The sequence below is a fragment of the Oryctolagus cuniculus genome, chromosome 9 (genome assembly GCF_051225735.1).
Source record: "Oryctolagus cuniculus isolate XC-2025 breed Fujian yellow rabbit chromosome 9, ASM5122573v1, whole genome shotgun sequence".
In the NCBI taxonomy this organism is placed as follows: Eukaryota; Metazoa; Chordata; class Mammalia; order Lagomorpha; family Leporidae; genus Oryctolagus; species Oryctolagus cuniculus.
The window spans coordinates 72,109,181-72,129,114 of NC_142875.1; the positions used below are offsets into that span (position 1 = coordinate 72,109,181).

Sequence of the window (19,934 nt, forward strand, 5' to 3'; positions counted from 1 at the left end):
TGGGAATGCAAGAATATGCAGCCACCTTCCAAAACAGTTTGACAGTTTCTTGCAAAGCCAAACATAGTCTCACTATACAACCCAGAAAATGCACCCTTAAGTATTTACTCAATTGGCTTGAAAGTTATGTCCACATGGAAACTGACATACAGATATTTCTAGCAGCTTTATTCATAATTATTAAGAATTGGAAGCAACCAACATATCCTTCGATAGAGGAGTGTATAAACAAACCAGCATGTACATAAAATGGCATATTTGTCAGCACTAAAAATATTTGAACCATGTAGCCATGACAAAGCTTGCTGAAACCTTGAATGCATATGGTTAAGTTAAAGAAGCCAATATGACAAGGCTACTTACTATATGATTCTAGCTATATGACATTCTAGAAAGGTATAGAGACAGGAAAAATGAGCAGTAGTTGTCAGGCACTGGTGGATGAGTAGAGGAATGAATAGGTAGGAGACAGGGAAGTTTTAGGGCAGGGAAATTTATGCTGTAATGATGGACCATGACACCATGCATTTAGCAAAACACATAGAACTGTGCAATACAATGAATGGACCTCAACTATGGGTTTTATTTGGTATATTAGCAAGTGTACCACAAGAATATAAGGTGTTAGGAATAGAAGAAACTGTCTGAGACAGAATGAGTATAATCAGTATATGGAAACTTTCAGTACTTTAATTTTTCCACAAATAAATTTTCTCTAAAAAATAAGGTATACTAGAAACAAAGTACAAAGAAAAATAATCATTCTGATCTCATGCTCTCTCTTCAGTTTATACAATCTTATAGTTTAGGTAGATGCTGACCTACATTACTGGCTTCAGGCTAACCAAATGGCCACCAGGGACTAATTTTTGCCATTCAACTGTCATTGTTCCAGCATTTTCCCCACCCCTTTATTTGTAACCTTACGTCCACTTTTATCCAGATGGATTTCCCCATCCCTACACTGTCATTTCCCTCTCACTTCCCAAAGTTCTCTGACATTGACCAGAACGAGACAGAGAACAGAATGTGGGGAAGGAATCTTAACCATCACATTGGTGCTTCCCCTTGCTTCCTTCTATTTCTAGTAAATAATTACATTCACAAGGACACACGCCCCCTCACATACACACACAAGCGTATTTTGAGGCAGGCTTACAGGTCTCGCTGCCATGATCCTAAACTGTGGCTTTAGTTCCCATCATGTGTCTCTAGGCTTTCGCATGTATGACTTATTCTTTGTTCCCTGAAACTCCTGTCTGGAAAGAGCATCATTTCATCCAAATTGTCTGATGGTTTTTTTTTTTTTCCGTTTGTTTTCACAGGGATGATAATCCGTTGACAGACATTTTGGTTGTCCCTAACCAGAATGTCAATAATAGGTGAGTTTGTTTTCTGTTATCTGCATGGGAAACCATTTTGGAGTCGTTATGACAACACACAGTTAATTTACAGCCTGTCAGTGTCTGCGTGTAACCTGTTTGTGTTTTCTACCTAGATGTAAAAAAGTGAGCCAGGTCAGAAAATATGTACTCATGATATGTTTGTGTACCTCAGAAACCAGAAACCTGAGCCTATCACAATTCAGAACCCAGGCAACTATCAGAATACCTGTGTGTGAGATGCACAGTGACACAAGGGAGAAGAGAACCCATTTTGGAAGCAAGCACTTGGTAGATGTAGGCAGGGAGCACAGGAGGCCTCAGTGCAAAGAAAGGAGCTAATCTTCCCAGGATTAATCCCTCATGCTCCAGGGCACTGCCACCACGTGAGGCTAATCCACTCAGCCCAAACCCACCATCACACTGGGTGGAACTCTTGCTTCTAGCCTGCAGTGAGTCAACCCTATCTATGGAGCAGGAAAGGCAACCATGATGGGTTTAATCAAGGAGATGGTGAGAGGGAGGCTGTTAAAGCAGGAAATCAGATGGGACAAGAGGTATAGGTACTTAGAACTTGAAGAGGTCTAGGAGGTAGTTACAGAGAGTGGCTGCACAATGGGTATCGAAAGAAAGTTAGAAGGAGAAAGTCCTAGAGTTCCACAGCACAGTGGGGTGACGATAGCCTATTACATAGTTCACAAAGAACTGGAAGAGAGAACCTCAGCATCTCCAAACATAATGAAAGAATAATGAGATGAAAATGCTAATTACCCTGATTTGGTCAGTGTATGCTGTGTACATGTGTTTTAATATCATTAAACCCATAGATAATGAAATTGTTACAGTTAATAAAATTTTCAAAAAGTCTTGAGGCATGAATATTTACTTTATAGGCCTAAGAACTTAATTTCCACCATATAAAACTTTTTTACTTTGGACAAAAAGGAGTGAGCCTATTAGCACATCAGCTCACATTGTGAGTTACCAGGCTAAGGATAGAAACAATCAAATTCGGGGGACAATATTCATTCTATAACAAAAAGGAATTGAGGAGGAATCCTGTTTGCACTAAGGAGAAGGTAAAATTGAGCACAGAGAAGAGGAGCCCTAAGCACAGAAAAATAAAACTAACAGACCCTAGGAATGTCCCAAAGCCTCAAGATACCCATAATCCATGCCAGACACACTTCCACAAACTTTTGGATGGACCCTCAAACATACGAGTAAAAATCCATTTGTATCTAGAATAACTGTACTGATTTCATCTGAAATTTTTAAATAACTGCGACTTTTTAGGTTTAACCAATTTAAAATTGTAGATCAATTACAGCTAATTTGAATAAAAAGTGAAGTTCATGGATTCACGTGGTGTTTGATTATGTACAATTTAATCCTCAGCCCTGCTCTAAATGAAGCAGTATCCACTCATGGCGGAGTCGAAAATGAAAGGTCAGATACCTACTTGTATACAGATATATACACATATGTCTAAATACATATTAAATGTAGATTTCCTTCAAAACTGTTTCTAAAGTATTGGCAGTGCCAGCTTTTGTTTGTAACTTTTTTTCCTTTTTTGCATCCAGTTCTATAAAAGAGGAACAGGTCAGAAGAAACAGACTTCTTCCCATCTTGATAACTAGTTCCAAAATTCTTGGAAAACTATCAGATCATTTGTGCATGCAACTGTAGTAGAGTGGGCAGTGTTCATTTGCTAGAGCTAATGTAACAACACATGACAAGCTGAGTGTCTTAAACAAGTTTATTATATAACAGACCTAGGGGTTAGAACTGGAAAATGAACTACTGCACATAGGCTTTTTGGAGGTCAGTAACAACGTATCTGTTCTATGCCTCTCTCCTAGCTATTGCCAATTGCTGTCCATCTATGGTATTCCTTGGCACTTAGATTCCTTACCCAGGTCTCTGCTCACATATGCACATGGCATGCTTTCTGTTTGTGCCTGCGTTCACATTTTTCTTTTTATAAGGGCACCAGTCATATTGGATCAGGAGCTCACTCTATGCCAATAGAACCTCGTCTTAACTGCTTAGTTTCCAGTGAGCCTATTAGCACATCAGCTCACATTGTGAGTTACAAGGCTAAGGATAGAAACAATCAAATTCGGGGGACAATATTCATTCTATAACAAAAAGGAATTGAGGAGGAATCCTGTTTGCACTAAGGAGAAGGTAAAATTGAGCACAGAGAAGAGGAGCCCTAAGCACAGAAAAATAAAACTAACAGACCCTAGAAATGTCCCAAAGCCTCAAGACACCCATAACCCATGCCAGACACACTATTGGATGAATGAACCCTGACTCAGGTCTGCAGCTACCTGACCATATCTCATGGACAAGAACCACAAACATGGGTGAAAGTAAGGAGGTGAAGGTGAGACTTGAGAATCAAGAATTTAGGTGAGGTGAGAGTGATGTGTCCCTACAAATTGAAGTTGAGTTGAAGGAAGTGACACCACAAAGGGCTATCTCTCTCTGGGACTAAGTTAATAATAGTTTTAATTATATCTAGAGCATTACTAAGTTCATATCACTAAGAAGTTTATACCTGAAATATGAAGTCGTGTTCCTAATAACATCAACACTGGGTTTAAGTAGTGACTAAAGACCACCTAGTTTATGAGTACCTATAGCTCTCGGATCCAACAAAGTAAGTTTATAATAGGTCACACATGGATGAATCAACATCATTAATAAATAAAAATAAAATTATTTTGCACTAAAGTACTTACGTTCTTATTTAATTTCCACAAACTTTTGGAAGGACCCCCAAACATATGAGTAAAAATCCATTTGTATCTAGAATAACTGTACTGATTTCATCTGAAAAACTTAGCTTAAAATCAGCATCCTTTCTGATTGTGTACTTTTGCTTTATAATCTCTTAGCCCAAACCAGGGTAAACTGAACTCTGTCACTATGGAAGACCCTAATGAATGGTGAGTTCAAACAAATTCTTTAAAAGAATTATTTTTATTCATGTGAAAGTGTTAGAGAGGTAGGTAGGTAGGTAGAGAGAGAGACAGAGACAGAGACAGAGACAGAGATAGAGACAGAGAGAGAGAGGCCTTGCAAATGCTGGTCCACTTCCCAAATGGCTGCAATGGCTGGAACTGGGCCAGTATGAACTAAAGAGCCAGGAGCTCCCTCTAGGTTTCCCATGTGGGTGCAGGAGTCCTCTGCTGCCCTCTTAGGTGCACCAGCAGAAAGCTGGATCAGAAGTGCAGCAGCTAAGCCACGACCAGCACCCATGTGAGAGGCCTGGCACTGCAGACTGGGGTTTACCCGCTACACCACAGCGATGTCCCCCAAAGTTCCTGGTCTCCCATGTGGGTGCAGGGCCCAAGGACTTGGGCCATCCTACACTGCCTTCCTGGGCCACAGCAGAGAGCTGGACTGGAAGAGGAGCAACCGGGACAGAACCGGCATGCCAACCGGGACTAGAACCTGGGTGCCGGCGCCACAGGCGGAGGATTAGCCTAGTGAGCCACGGTGCCGGCTGATTTCTTTGTTTATTTTACAGAGAAGAGAAATAGAGAGTGCTTCCATCCCCTGGCCATCTCCCCAAATGGGCCCAAGGACCAGGGTTGGGCAAGGCTGAAGCTAGGAGCCAGGAGCTTCTTCTAGGTCTCCCATGTGGGTAAAGGGGTTAAAGGACTTTTATACAGTGAACTCAGAGAAGTATGAAAAAGTCACCGATTAATATCACTGTATTAAAGTCACTTTAAATGTAACTAACCTAATACAACATTACTAAAGGATAGGGTCAGATAGAAACGATCACAAATAATATCCAACCAAATAGTGTTTGCAAGAAACCTACTTTACGTATAAAGACACAAGTGGAATAAAAATGAGAGAATAGAGGAAGCCATTTCGTGCTAACACTAATTTTGAAAAAGCAAGAATGGCTGTATTAATTTCAGAAAAGGCAGAGTTCAAAGTAAGGAAATTGTCATTTGTAACAAGGGCCATTAAGTAATGATAAAGGAATGATTTATTTAACAATTACCAAAACATTTTTATTGTAGAGTTTGTTTCTGACTTTAACTCTATAATTAATCTAAACTCTCCATTGTTAAGTACAAATCCACAGCATGTTGTCACATATTTCTCTTTCAGTTTGGAATTCTTGATATCCAAGTCCTTTTTCTTTTTTTTTTTTTAACTTTTATTTAATGAATATAAATTTCCAAAGTACGGCTTATGGATTACAATGGCTTCCCCCCCATAACATCTCTCCCACCCGCATCCCTCCCCTTTCCCACTCCCTCTCCCCTTCCATTCACATGAGGATTCATTTTTGATTCTCTTTATATACAGAAGATCAGTTTAGTGTACATTAAGTAAAGATTTCAACAGTTAGCTCCCACACAAACATAAAGTGAAAACTAATAGATGATTTTTTAAATGATGAAATCAGATCAGACCTATTGTCATGTTTAATCCCAGCGAGAGTCAAGTTGGGAATTAATAATTTCTTCTTCTTCTTTTTTTTTTTTTTACAGAAGATAAGTTTAGTATACATTAAGTAAAGATTTCAACAGTTTGCACCCCCATAGAAACACAAAGCGAAATATACTGTTTGAGTACTCATTATAGCATTAAGTCTCAATGTACAGCACATTAAGGACAGAGATCCTACATGAGGAGTAAGTGCACAGTGACTCCTGTTGTTGACTTTACAAATTGACACTCCTGTTTATGGCATCAGTAATCTCCCTATGCAACAGTCATGAGTTTCCAAGGCTATGGAAGCCTTTTGAGTTCACCGACTCTTATCTTGTTTAGACAAGGTCATATTCAAAGTGGAGGTTCTCTCCTCCCTTCAGAGAAAGGTACCTCCTTCTTTGAAGACCTGTTCTTAAGGAATGATTTTTGTGGGAAAACATAACAATCCTTTGACCAGACACCTCACCCTGAAGATATACAGACAGTCCTTAAGCATATCAAAACATGCTCACAGTCATACAGTGGTAGAGAATTGCAAATTAACACGATAAGATACTAAAAAAATGTCTATTAGAAGGGCTAAAATCCCTGAAATATGCCAAAATACTGAAATATACCAATATACTGAAAATACCAAATACTGGCAAGGATGTGGAGCAGTGGGAACCCTCATTCATTGCTGGTGGGAATGCAAGAATATGCAGCCACCTTCCAAAACAGTTTGACAGTTTCTTGCAAAGCCAAACATAGTCTCACTATACAACCCAGAAAATGCACCCTTAAGTATTTACTCAATTGGCTTGAAAGTTATGTCCACATGGAAACTGACATACAGATATTTCTAGCAGCTTTATTCATAATTATTAAGAATTGGAAGCAACCAACATATCCTTCGATAGAGGAGTGTATAAACAAACCAGCATGTACATAAAATGGCATATTTGTCAGCACTAAAAATATTTGAACCATGTAGCCATGACAAAGCTTGCTGAAACCTTGAATGCATATGGTTAAGTTAAAGAAGCCAATATGACAAGGCTACTTACTATATGATTCTAGCTATATGACATTCTAGAAAGGTATAGAGACAGGAAAAATGAGCAGTAGTTGTCAGGCACTGGTGGATGAGTAGAGGAATGAATAGGTAGGAGACAGGGAAGTTTTAGGGCAGGGAAATTTATGCTGTAATGATGGACCATGACACCATGCATTTAGCAAAACACATAGAACTGTGCAATACAATGAATGGACCTCAACTATGGGTTTTATTTGGTATATTAGCAAGTGTACCACAAGAATATAAGGTGTTAGGAATAGAAGAAACTGTCTGAGACAGAATGAGTATAATCAGTATATGGAAACTTTCAGTACTTTAATTTTTCCACAAATAAATTTTCTCTAAAAAATAAGGTATACTAGAAACAAAGTACAAAGAAAAATAATCATTCTGATCTCATGCTCTCTCTTCAGTTTATACAATCTTATAGTTTAGGTAGATGCTGACCTACATTACTGGCTTCAGGCTAACCAAATGGCCACCAGGGACTAATTTTTGCCATTCAACTGTCATTGTTCCAGCATTTTCCCCACCCCTTTATTTGTAACCTTACGTCCACTTTTATCCAGATGGATTTCCCCATCCCTACACTGTCATTTCCCTCTCACTTCCCAAAGTTCTCTGACATTGACCAGAACGAGACAGAGAACAGAATGTGGGGAAGGAATCTTAACCATCACATTGGTGCTTCCCCTTGCTTCCTTCTATTTCTAGTAAATAATTACATTCACAAGGACACACGCCCCCTCACATACACACACAAGCGTATTTTGAGGCAGGCTTACAGGTCTCGCTGCCATGATCCTAAACTGTGGCTTTAGTTCCCATCATGTGTCTCTAGGCTTTCGCATGTATGACTTATTCTTTGTTCCCTGAAACTCCTGTCTGGAAAGAGCATCATTTCATCCAAATTGTCTGATGGTTTTTTTTTTTTCCGTTTGTTTTCACAGGGATGATAACCCGTTGACAGACATTTTGGTTGTCCCTAACCAGAATGTCAATAATAGGTGAGTTTGTTTTCTGTTATCTGCATGGGAAACCATTTTGGAGTCGTTATGACAACACACAGTTAATTTACAGCCTGTCAGTGTCTGCGTGTAACCTGTTTGTGTTTTCTACCTAGATGTAAAAAAGTGAGCCAGGTCAGAAAATATGTACTCATGATATGTTTGTGTACCTCAGAAACCAGAAACCTGAGCCTATCACAATTCAGAACCCAGGCAACTATCAGAATACCTGTGTGTGAGATGCACAGTGACACAAGGGAGAAGAGAACCCATTTTGGAAGCAAGCACTTGGTAGATGTAGGCAGGGAGCACAGGAGGCCTCAGTGCAAAGAAAGGAGCTAATCTTCCCAGGATTAATCCCTCATGCTCCAGGGCACTGCCACCACGTGAGGCTAATCCACTCAGCCCAAACCCACCATCACACTGGGTGGAACTCTTGCTTCTAGCCTGCAGTGAGTCAACCCTATCTATGGAGCAGGAAAGGCAACCATGATGGGTTTAATCAAGGAGATGGTGAGAGGGAGGCTGTTAAAGCAGGAAATCAGATGGGACAAGAGGTATAGGTACTTAGAACTTGAAGAGGTCTAGGAGGTAGTTACAGAGAGTGGCTGCACAATGGGTATCGAAAGAAAGTTAGAAGGAGAAAGTCCTAGAGTTCCACAGCACAGTGGGGTGACGATAGCCTATTACATAGTTCACAAAGAACTGGAAGAGAGAACCTCAGCATCTCCAAACATAATGAAAGAATAATGAGATGAAAATGCTAATTACCCTGATTTGGTCAGTGTATGCTGTGTACATGTGTTTTAATATCATTAAACCCATAGATAATGAAATTGTTACAGTTAATAAAATTTTCAAAAAGTCTTGAGGCATGAATATTTACTTTATAGGCCTAAGAACTTAATTTCCACCATATAAAACTTTTTTACTTTGGACAAAAAGGAGTGAGCCTATTAGCACATCAGCTCACATTGTGAGTTACCAGGCTAAGGATAGAAACAATCAAATTCGGGGGACAATATTCATTCTATAACAAAAAGGAATTGAGGAGGAATCCTGTTTGCACTAAGGAGAAGGTAAAATTGAGCACAGAGAAGAGGAGCCCTAAGCACAGAAAAATAAAACTAACAGACCCTAGGAATGTCCCAAAGCCTCAAGATACCCATAATCCATGCCAGACACACTTCCACAAACTTTTGGATGGACCCTCAAACATACGAGTAAAAATCCATTTGTATCTAGAATAACTGTACTGATTTCATCTGAAATTTTTGAATAACTGCGACTTTTTAGTTTAACCAATTTAAAATTGTAGATCAATTACAGCTAATTTGAATAAAAAGTGAAGTTCATGGATTCACGTGGTGTTTGATTATGTACAATTTAATCCTCAGCCCTGCTCTAAATGAAGCAGTATCCACTCATGGCGGAGTCGAAAATGAAAGGTCAGATACCTACTTGTATACAGATATATACACATATGTCTAAATACATATTAAATGTAGATTTCCTTCAAAACTGTTTCTAAAGTATTGGCAGTGCCAGCTTTTGTTTGTAACTTTTTTTCCTTTTTTGCATCCAGTTCTATAAAAGAGGAACAGGTCAGAAGAAACAGACTTCTTCCCATCTTGATAACTAGTTCCAAAATTCTTGGAAAACTATCAGATCATTTGTGCATGCAACTGTAGTAGAGTGGGCAGTGTTCATTTGCTAGAGCTAATGTAACAACACATGACAAGCTGAGTGTCTTAAACAAGTTTATTATATAACAGACCTAGGGGTTAGAACTGGAAAATGAACTACTGCACATAGGCTTTTTGGAGGTCAGTAACAACGTATCTGTTCTATGCCTCTCTCCTAGCTATTGCCAATTGCTGTCCATCTATGGTATTCCTTGGCACTTAGATTCCTTACCCAGGTCTCTGCTCACATATGCACATGGCATGCTTTCTGTTTGTGCCTGCATTCACATTTTTCTTTTTATAAGGGCACCAGTCATATTGGATCAGGAGCTCACTCTATGCCAATAGAACCTCGTCTTAACTGCTTAGTTTCCAGTGAGCCTATTAGCACATCAGCTCACATTGTGAGTTACAAGGCTAAGGATAGAAACAATCAAATTCGGGGGACAATATTCATTCTATAACAAAAAGGAATTGAGGAGGAATCCTGTTTGCACTAAGGAGAAGGTAAAATTGAGCACAGAGAAGAGGAGCCCTAAGCACAGAAAAATAAAACTAACAGACCCTAGAAATGTCCCAAAGCCTCAAGACACCCATAACCCATGCCAGACACACTATTGGATGAATGAACCCTGACTCAGGTCTGCAGCTACCTGACCATATCTCATGGACAAGAACCACAAACATGGGTGAAAGTAAGGAGGTGAAGGTGAGACTTGAGAATCAAGAATTTAGGTGAGGTGAGAGTGATGTGTCCCTACAAATTGAAGTTGAGTTGAAGGAAGTGACACCACAAAGGGCTATCTCTCTCTGGGACTAAGTTAATAATAGTTTTAATTATATCTAGAGCATTACTAAGTTCATATCACTAAGAAGTTTATACCTGAAATATGAAGTCGTGTTCCTAATAACATCAACACTGGGTTTAAGTAGTGACTAAAGACCACCTAGTTTATGAGTACCTATAGCTCTCGGATCCAACAAAGTAAGTTTATAATAGGTCACACATGGATGAATCAACATCATTAATAAATAAAAATAAAATTATTTTGCACTAAAGTACTTACGTTCTTATTTAATTTCCACAAACTTTTGGAAGGACCCCCAAACATATGAGTAAAAATCCATTTGTATCTAGAATAACTGTACTGATTTCATCTGAAAAACTTAGCTTAAAATCAGCATCCTTTCTGATTGTGTACTTTTGCTTTATAATCTCTTAGCCCAAACCAGGGTAAACTGAACTCTGTCACTATGGAAGACCCTAATGAATGGTGAGTTCAAACAAATTCTTTAAAAGAATTATTTTTATTCATGTGAAAGTGTTAGAGAGGTAGGTAGGTAGGTAGAGAGAGAGACAGAGACAGAGACAGAGACAGAGATAGAGACAGAGAGAGAGAGGCCTTGCAAATGCTGGTCCACTTCCCAAATGGCTGCAATGGCTGGAACTGGGCCAGTATGAACTAAAGAGCCAGGAGCTCCCTCTAGGTTTCCCATGTGGGTGCAGGAGTCCTCTGCTGCCCTCTTAGGTGCACCAGCAGAAAGCTGGATCAGAAGTGCAGCAGCTAAGCCACGACCAGCACCCATGTGAGAGGCCTGGCACTGCAGACTGGGGTTTACCCGCTACACCACAGCGATGTCCCCCAAAGTTCCTGGTCTCCCATGTGGGTGCAGGGCCCAAGGACTTGGGCCATCCTACACTGCCTTCCTGGGCCACAGCAGAGAGCTGGACTGGAAGAGGAGCAACCGGGACAGAACCGGCATGCCAACCGGGACTAGAACCTGGGTGCCGGCGCCACAGGCGGAGGATTAGCCTAGTGAGCCACGGTGCCGGCTGATTTCTTTGTTTATTTTACAGAGAAGAGAAATAGAGAGTGCTTCCATCCCCTGGCCATCTCCCCAAATGGGCCCAAGGACCAGGGTTGGGCAAGGCTGAAGCTAGGAGCCAGGAGCTTCTTCTAGGTCTCCCATGTGGGTAAAGGGGTTAAAGGACTTTTATACAGTGAACTCAGAGAAGTATGAAAAAGTCACCGATTAATATCACTGTATTAAAGTCACTTTAAATGTAACTAACCTAATACAACATTACTAAAGGATAGGGTCAGATAGAAACGATCACAAATAATATCCAACCAAATAGTGTTTGCAAGAAACCTACTTTACGTATAAAGACACAAGTGGAATAAAAATGAGAGAATAGAGGAAGCCATTTCGTGCTAACACTAATTTTGAAAAAGCAAGAATGGCTGTATTAATTTCAGAAAAGGCAGAGTTCAAAGTAAGGAAATTGTCATTTGTAACAAGGGCCATTAAGTAATGATAAAGGAATGATTTATTTAACAATTACCAAAACATTTTTATTGTAGAGTTTGTTTCTGACTTTAACTCTATAATTAATCTAAACTCTCCATTGTTAAGTACAAATCCACAGCATGTTGTCACATATTTCTCTTTCAGTTTGGAATTCTTGATATCCAAGTCCTTTTTCTTTTTTTTTTTTAACTTTTATTTAATGAATATAAATTTCCAAAGTACGGCTTATGGATTACAATGGCTTCCCCCCCATAACATCTCTCCCACCCGCATCCCTCCCCTTTCCCACTCCCTCTCCCCTTCCATTCACATGAGGATTCATTTTTGATTCTCTTTATATACAGAAGATCAGTTTAGTGTACATTAAGTAAAGATTTCAACAGTTAGCTCCCACACAAACATAAAGTGAAAACTAATAGATGATTTTTTAAATGATGATGAAATCAGATCAGACCTATTGTCATGTTTAATCCCAGCGAGAGTCAAGTTGGGAATTAATAATTTCTTCTTCTTCTTTTTTTTTTTTTTTTACAGAAGATCAGTTTAGTATACATTAAGTAAAGATTTCAACAGTTTGCACCCCCATAGAAACACAAAGCGAAATATACTGTTTGAGTACTCATTATAGCATTAAGTCTCAATGTACAGCACATTAAGGACAGAGATCCTACATGAGGAGTAAGTGCACAGTGACTCCTGTTGTTGACTTTACAAATTGACACTCCTGTTTATGGCATCAGTAATCTCCCTATGCAACAGTCATGAGTTTCCAAGGCTATGGAAGCCTTTTGAGTTCACCGACTCTTATCTTGTTTAGACAAGGTCATATTCAAAGTGGAGGTTCTCTCCTCCCTTCAGAGAAAGGTACCTCCTTCTTTGAAGACCTGTTCTTAAGGAATGATTTTTGTGGGAAAACATAACAATCCTTTGACCAGACACCTCACCCTGAAGATATACAGACAGTCCTTAAGCATATCAAAACATGCTCACAGTCATACAGTGGTAGAGAATTGCAAATTAACACGATAAGATACTAAAAAAAGTCTATTAGAAGGGCTAAAATCCCTGAAATATGCCAAAATACTGAAATATACCAATATACTGAAAATACCAAATACTGGCAAGGATGTGGAGCAGTGGGAACCCTCATTCATTGCTGGTGGGAATGCAAGAATATGCAGCCACCTTCCAAAACAGTTTGACAGTTTCTTGCAAAGCCAAACATAGTCTCACTATACAACCCAGAAAATGCACCCTTAAGTATTTACTCAATTGGCTTGAAAGTTATGTCCACATGGAAACTGACATACAGATATTTCTAGCAGCTTTATTCATAATTATTAAGAATTGGAAGCAACCAACATATCCTTCGATAGAGGAGTGTATAAACAAACCAGCATGTACATAAAATGGCATATTTGTCAGCACTAAAAATATTTGAACCATGTAGCCATGACAAAGCTTGCTGAAACCTTGAATGCATATGGTTAAGTTAAAGAAGCCAATATGACAAGGCTACTTACTATATGATTCTAGCTATATGACATTCTAGAAAGGTATAGAGACAGGAAAAATGAGCAGTAGTTGTCAGGCACTGGTGGATGAGTAGAGGAATGAATAGGTAGGAGACAGGGAAGTTTTAGGGCAGGGAAATTTATGCTGTAATGATGGACCATGACACCATGCATTTAGCAAAACACATAGAACTGTGCAATACAATGAATGGACCTCAACTATGGGTTTTATTTGGTATATTAGCAAGTGTACCACAAGAATATAAGGTGTTAGGAATAGAAGAAACTGTCTGAGACAGAATGAGTATAATCAGTATATGGAAACTTTCAGTACTTTAATTTTTCCACAAATAAATTTTCTCTAAAAAATAAGGTATACTAGAAACAAAGTACAAAGAAAAATAATCATTCTGATCTCATGCTCTCTCTTCAGTTTATACAATCTTATAGTTTAGGTAGATGCTGACCTACATTACTGGCTTCAGGCTAACCAAATGGCCACCAGGGACTAATTTTTGCCATTCAACTGTCATTGTTCCAGCATTTTCCCCACCCCTTTATTTGTAACCTTACGTCCACTTTTATCCAGATGGATTTCCCCATCCCTACACTGTCATTTCCCTCTCACTTCCCAAAGTTCTCTGACATTGACCAGAACGAGACAGAGAACAGAATGTGGGGAAGGAATCTTAACCATCACATTGGTGCTTCCCCTTGCTTCCTTCTATTTCTAGTAAATAATTACATTCACAAGGACACACGCCCCCTCACATACACACACAAGCGTATTTTGAGGCAGGCTTACAGGTCTCGCTGCCATGATCCTAAACTGTGGCTTTAGTTCCCATCATGTGTCTCTAGGCTTTCGCATGTATGACTTATTCTTTGTTCCCTGAAACTCCTGTCTGGAAAGAGCATCATTTCATCCAAATTGTCTGATGGTTTTTTTTTTTTCCGTTTGTTTTCACAGGGATGATAACCCGTTGACAGACATTTTGGTTGTCCCTAACCAGAATGTCAATAATAGGTGAGTTTGTTTTCTGTTATCTGCATGGGAAACCATTTTGGAGTCGTTATGACAACACACAGTTAATTTACAGCCTGTCAGTGTCTGCGTGTAACCTGTTTGTGTTTTCTACCTAGATGTAAAAAAGTGAGCCAGGTCAGAAAATATGTACTCATGATATGTTTGTGTACCTCAGAAACCAGAAACCTGAGCCTATCACAATTCAGAACCCAGGCAACTATCAGAATACCTGTGTGTGAGATGCACAGTGACACAAGGGAGAAGAGAACCCATTTTGGAAGCAAGCACTTGGTAGATGTAGGCAGGGAGCACAGGAGGCCTCAGTGCAAAGAAAGGAGCTAATCTTCCCAGGATTAATCCCTCATGCTCCAGGGCACTGCCACCACGTGAGGCTAATCCACTCAGCCCAAACCCACCATCACACTGGGTGGAACTCTTGCTTCTAGCCTGCAGTGAGTCAACCCTATCTATGGAGCAGGAAAGGCAACCATGATGGGTTTAATCAAGGAGATGGTGAGAGGGAGGCTGTTAAAGCAGGAAATCAGATGGGACAAGAGGTATAGGTACTTAGAACTTGAAGAGGTCTAGGAGGTAGTTACAGAGAGTGGCTGCACAATGGGTATCGAAAGAAAGTTAGAAGGAGAAAGTCCTAGAGTTCCACAGCACAGTGGGGTGACGATAGCCTATTACATAGTTCACAAAGAACTGGAAGAGAGAACCTCAGCATCTCCAAACATAATGAAAGAATAATGAGATGAAAATGCTAATTACCCTGATTTGGTCAGTGTATGCTGTGTACATGTGTTTTAATATCATTAAACCCATAGATAATGAAATTGTTACAGTTAATAAAATTTTCAAAAAGTCTTGAGGCATGAATATTTACTTTATAGGCCTAAGAACTTAATTTCCACCATATAAAACTTTTTTACTTTGGACAAAAAGGAGTGAGCCTATTAGCACATCAGCTCACATTGTGAGTTACCAGGCTAAGGATAGAAACAATCAAATTCGGGGGACAATATTCATTCTATAACAAAAAGGAATTGAGGAGGAATCCTGTTTGCACTAAGGAGAAGGTAAAATTGAGCACAGAGAAGAGGAGCCCTAAGCACAGAAAAATAAAACTAACAGACCCTAGGAATGTCCCAAAGCCTCAAGATACCCATAATCCATGCCAGACACACTTCCACAAACTTTTGGATGGACCCTCAAACATACGAGTAAAAATCCATTTGTATCTAGAATAACTGTACTGATTTCATCTGAAATTTTTAAATAATAAATATTTTAATTAATATTTAATTTAATATTTTAAATAATAAATAATTTTTAAATATACTTTTGCAATTTCCATGCAAAAGTATATTTCTCTTCTTTGTTTCTATCTATAGAACTCCTTTAAGCATTGTTTATAAAGCTGTTCAGATATAGACAGCTTTCTTCAATGTTTGTCTCAGAATATATCTCTTCATTCATGAAATATAGCTAAGCTGGTCAAAGTATTCTGATAGACTTTTTTTTTCAGAACTTGACTATATCTTTCTGTTTTCTCCTGTCCTGTATTGTTTCTGTTGAAACCACGGTTACTCTTCTAATGATGTTTCGAGTGAAGGTCACTTGATAATTTTCTCTGGCAGATTTTAATATTCTTTGTGTTGTACTTTAGAGAGTTTGACAGAATATGTCATGGTGAAGTTCTTTTCTAGTCATGTCTATTTGAGGTTCTGTGGGCCTTCTATCCTAGCATGTCCATATCTTTCTCTAGGTATGGAAGGAACCTGGGATGTTTTCAGCCATTATTTCAATGAGTCGGTTTTCTAGTCCATTAATCCTCTGTTCTCTCTCAGGGATTCCCATAACTTGGATATTTATTTGTTTGGTAGTTTCCCAACAGTCTCATAGACTGTCTTCATTCTGTCTTTTTACTTTTTTGTTTGTTTTGTTTGATGACTGAGATGATATTCCAAATGATCTGTATTCAAATTCAGATATTCTTTTTTCTGTTTGATCAAGTCTGTTGTTGAGGCTTTCAACTGTATTTTTCAATTTTTATTAGATAAATATAAATTTCCAAAGTACAACTTTTGGATTATAGTGGTTTTTCCCCCCCGTAATCACCCTCCTACCCACAATCATCCCATATCCCACTCCCTCTCCCATCCCATTCTTCATCAAGATTCATTTTCAATTATCTTTATATACAGAAGATCAATTTAGTATGTACTAAGTAAAGATTTCAACATCAACTGTATTTTTTATTTGATCTGGTGAGTTCATCCCCAAGATTTGTTTGGTTCTTCTTTAGGATGTCTATCTCCTTCCTGAATATCTCATTGATTTTGTGCATTGTTTTCTGATTTTGTTTAGCTATTTATCTGTGTTCAGTTGTATCTCTTTGACCACCATATAATCATTCTTTTGAATACTTTTCCAGGAATTTCATCAATCTCTCTTCTTTGGAACCTAATACAAGAATGGTATTTTGTTCCAGACATACATGTGCACACAGACATAAATGTGTCTTTGAGCATTTCAAATAATTAATGTGAAAATATAATTAAAATGTAATGTACACTTTATATGAAATTTTTGAAATAAATTTGTGTACATAGCTATATTTATACACATGTTAATATATATACATGTTGATATTCAAACATCTGTCCAAAGCATACATGTACACACACAGACACAATATACACAGAAGCCATGAAAAGAAATAGAGGTCAAGATATATAATATTTACTGGGAGAAGTATCCTTAGCAACTTAGACTCTATTAGACATAATCTAAATCTTCTCACAATAAGATCTGTAAATAACTTACAGATCTGTAAATATATATATATATATATATATATATATATATATATATATAAAACTAAAGCTTTCCATTTATTGTCTCTACTGCATTGAGCCACAGAATGAAAGAAATCTATGGGAAGCAAAAAAGAAAATAATGGACAGGAAACAGTGACTTCCTTAGCAGAAATGATCAGAACTAATGGAACCTGGATGTGTCTCTCATACTCCAGTGCTCCGTCACTATATGAGTTTGGTGGCCCCAACCCAGTGTTATTTTGGAGAGTGCTGCAGGCTCAGGCCTGCAGTTACTTGGCTGTATGTTCAGAGAAGGAAAGTGAAATCTGTATGAAAGTAGGAAGGCGATTGAGAGACTTGAGAATTGTTATATAGGTGGTTTGGAGTGATGTGTACCTAACGTAAATTGAATTCAAAGGAAATGCTGAGGAAACAAAATGCTGTTGGGGGTGATGTTTTTGTGCAGTGGGTTAAGCCACCACTTGACTCTGGCATCCTATATTAGACTTACAGTTTGAGTACTGGCTGCACCGCTAATGATCCTGCTCCCTCCCAGTGCTTCCAAGAAGCAAGCAGAAGATGGCCCAAGAAATTGAGTCCCTGACACCTACATGGGAGACCCAGATGAAGTAGCTGGCTTCTGGCTTTGGCTTAGTCTAGGCCCAGTCATTGCAGGCATTTGAGGAGTAAACTAGTAGATGGAAGATCTCTCTATGTCTCCCTCTCTAGGATTCTGTCTTTCAAATGAACAAACTAATCTTTAAGAAAAGTTTTAAGACTACAGTCACTCCTAGGAATTTAGAAGCCTTGCTATTTTCACAGGACATAGCTATCCCTTAGTGGGATGTAATGTTTCATTTCTGATTTTTAAAAAAATTTTATTTATTTGAAAGGTAGAAGTACTGATGAAGGGGACAAGACAGAGATATCTGTCATCTGCAGATTCATTCCCTAGATGGTCCCTAAAGCCAGGAAGCCAGAACCTCCTTTCAGGTCTCTCATGTGGGTACATGGACCCAAGACTTAGACCAACTTCCTCTGATATCCCAGGCACATTGTGCAAGGAGCTTGATTGGAAGTGGACCAGCCAAGGAGAGATTGAGTGCCCAGATCTGATGCCAGGATCCTAGATGGCAGCTTAATCAATGCCACTGCATTGGCCCTCATAAAGCTTCATTTCTAATAAAAATACAAACCATGTGCAGTGATATAATATGGCCATCTGGAGATCGACCAGTTCATGTCCATAATAAATGTAGTCATGTGAGCAAAAATAATAACATAAAATATTGTGTGATTTCTGACTTTGTATCTTTATATTCCCTTAGCTCACAGCCAAAAGAATCGACATCCATTACTTATGTGGAATCCATCAATGACAAGTGAGTGAAAAACAAATTCAATATGTGTATATGTATACATGAATCCCCCAAAAGACACAGGTAATAATACACAATACTTAAAATTAAGGTACTACCTGTGAACTGATTGATATAAAAATACACATGTGAATATCATTAATTTGGACATGGTAGATATTTTTGAAAACTAAAAATGAGGCCTCATGTGACAATGACTGTCTCAGAACTCTTAAATAAGTATATAATTGTTATTAAGGAAATAACTATTTCCCCTTGTCTTTCAGGTTTGCATTTATGTCAGATTATATACATTTATCTGTGTGTGTATATGTGGTGTGTTTGCATATGTATGGGTGTCTACATGAATAATCATCAAAAAGCACATGGAATATCTTTTCCCTCCTTTCATTTTCAGCCTGCGTGTATCTTGTTGGTGAGATGTGTTTCTTGTAGGCAGCAAATAGATGGGTTTTCTTTTTTTTTTATTTGACAGGTAGAGTTATAGACAGTGAGAGAGAGAGAGAGAGAGAGAGAGAGAGAGAGATGTCTTCCTTCCATTGGTTCACTCCACAAATGGCCGTTATGACACTGTGCCAATCTGAAGCCAGGAGCCAGGGGCTTCTTCCCAGTCTCCCATGTGGGTGCAGGGGCCTAAACACTTGGGCCATCCTCCAATGCCCTCCCAGGCCATAGCAGAGAGCTGGACTGGAAGAGCAGCAACCAGGACTAGAACTGGCACCCAAATGGGATGCCAGCACCACAGGTGGAGGATTAACCAAGTGAGCCATGGCACTGGCCCCAGATGGGTTTTCTTTTTTAATCCATTGAACCAGTCTCTGTCATTTACCTGGATAGATAGGCCATTTATATTCAAGGAGACTACTGATAAATAACAACTTTGCCCTACCATCTTTCCATAAACATTCCTATTTTTTATTTTGTATTTCCTTTGTACTTTTACTGAGAGGTTTTCTGCCTTTACCTTCTTTCATAGTGATAACTATGTTTCTGTGTTTCTGTGTGCAGCACATCCTTAAGCATCTCTTGTAAGGCTGGGTTGGTGGTGACAAATTCTTTCAATTTGTTTTTTATGGAAGGTCTTTATTACACCTTCATTCATAAATGAGAGCTTTGCAGGGTTCACTATTCTGAAGACAATTTTTTCTTTTATTCTTGGACTATATCTCACTATTCTCTCTTAGCTTTTAGGGTCTCTGATGAGAAATCTGTTGGTTGTAGATCTTTGGATTGTTTCTGGTGTTTCTAATTGTTCCATTGGTCTATCCATCTGTT

General features: G+C 38.7%; 1 protein-coding gene across 1 annotated transcript in view; it reads left to right on the forward strand.

The window, feature by feature from the left end:
* LOC127489446 (phosphatidylinositol 3,4,5-trisphosphate 3-phosphatase TPTE2) overlaps window positions 1-19,934 on the forward strand; it is a 140,981-nt gene that overhangs the window by 52,191 nt on the left and 68,856 nt on the right. Inside the window, exons 5-8 of the mRNA XM_089303307.1 lie at window positions 1,326-1,382; window positions 7,863-7,919; window positions 14,402-14,458; window positions 18,609-18,662. Of these exons, the coding sequence (XP_089159433.1) occupies window positions 1,326-1,382; window positions 7,863-7,919; window positions 14,402-14,458; window positions 18,609-18,662 (225 nt within the window). The remainder of the gene's footprint in view (window positions 1-1,325; window positions 1,383-7,862; window positions 7,920-14,401; window positions 14,459-18,608; window positions 18,663-19,934) is intronic.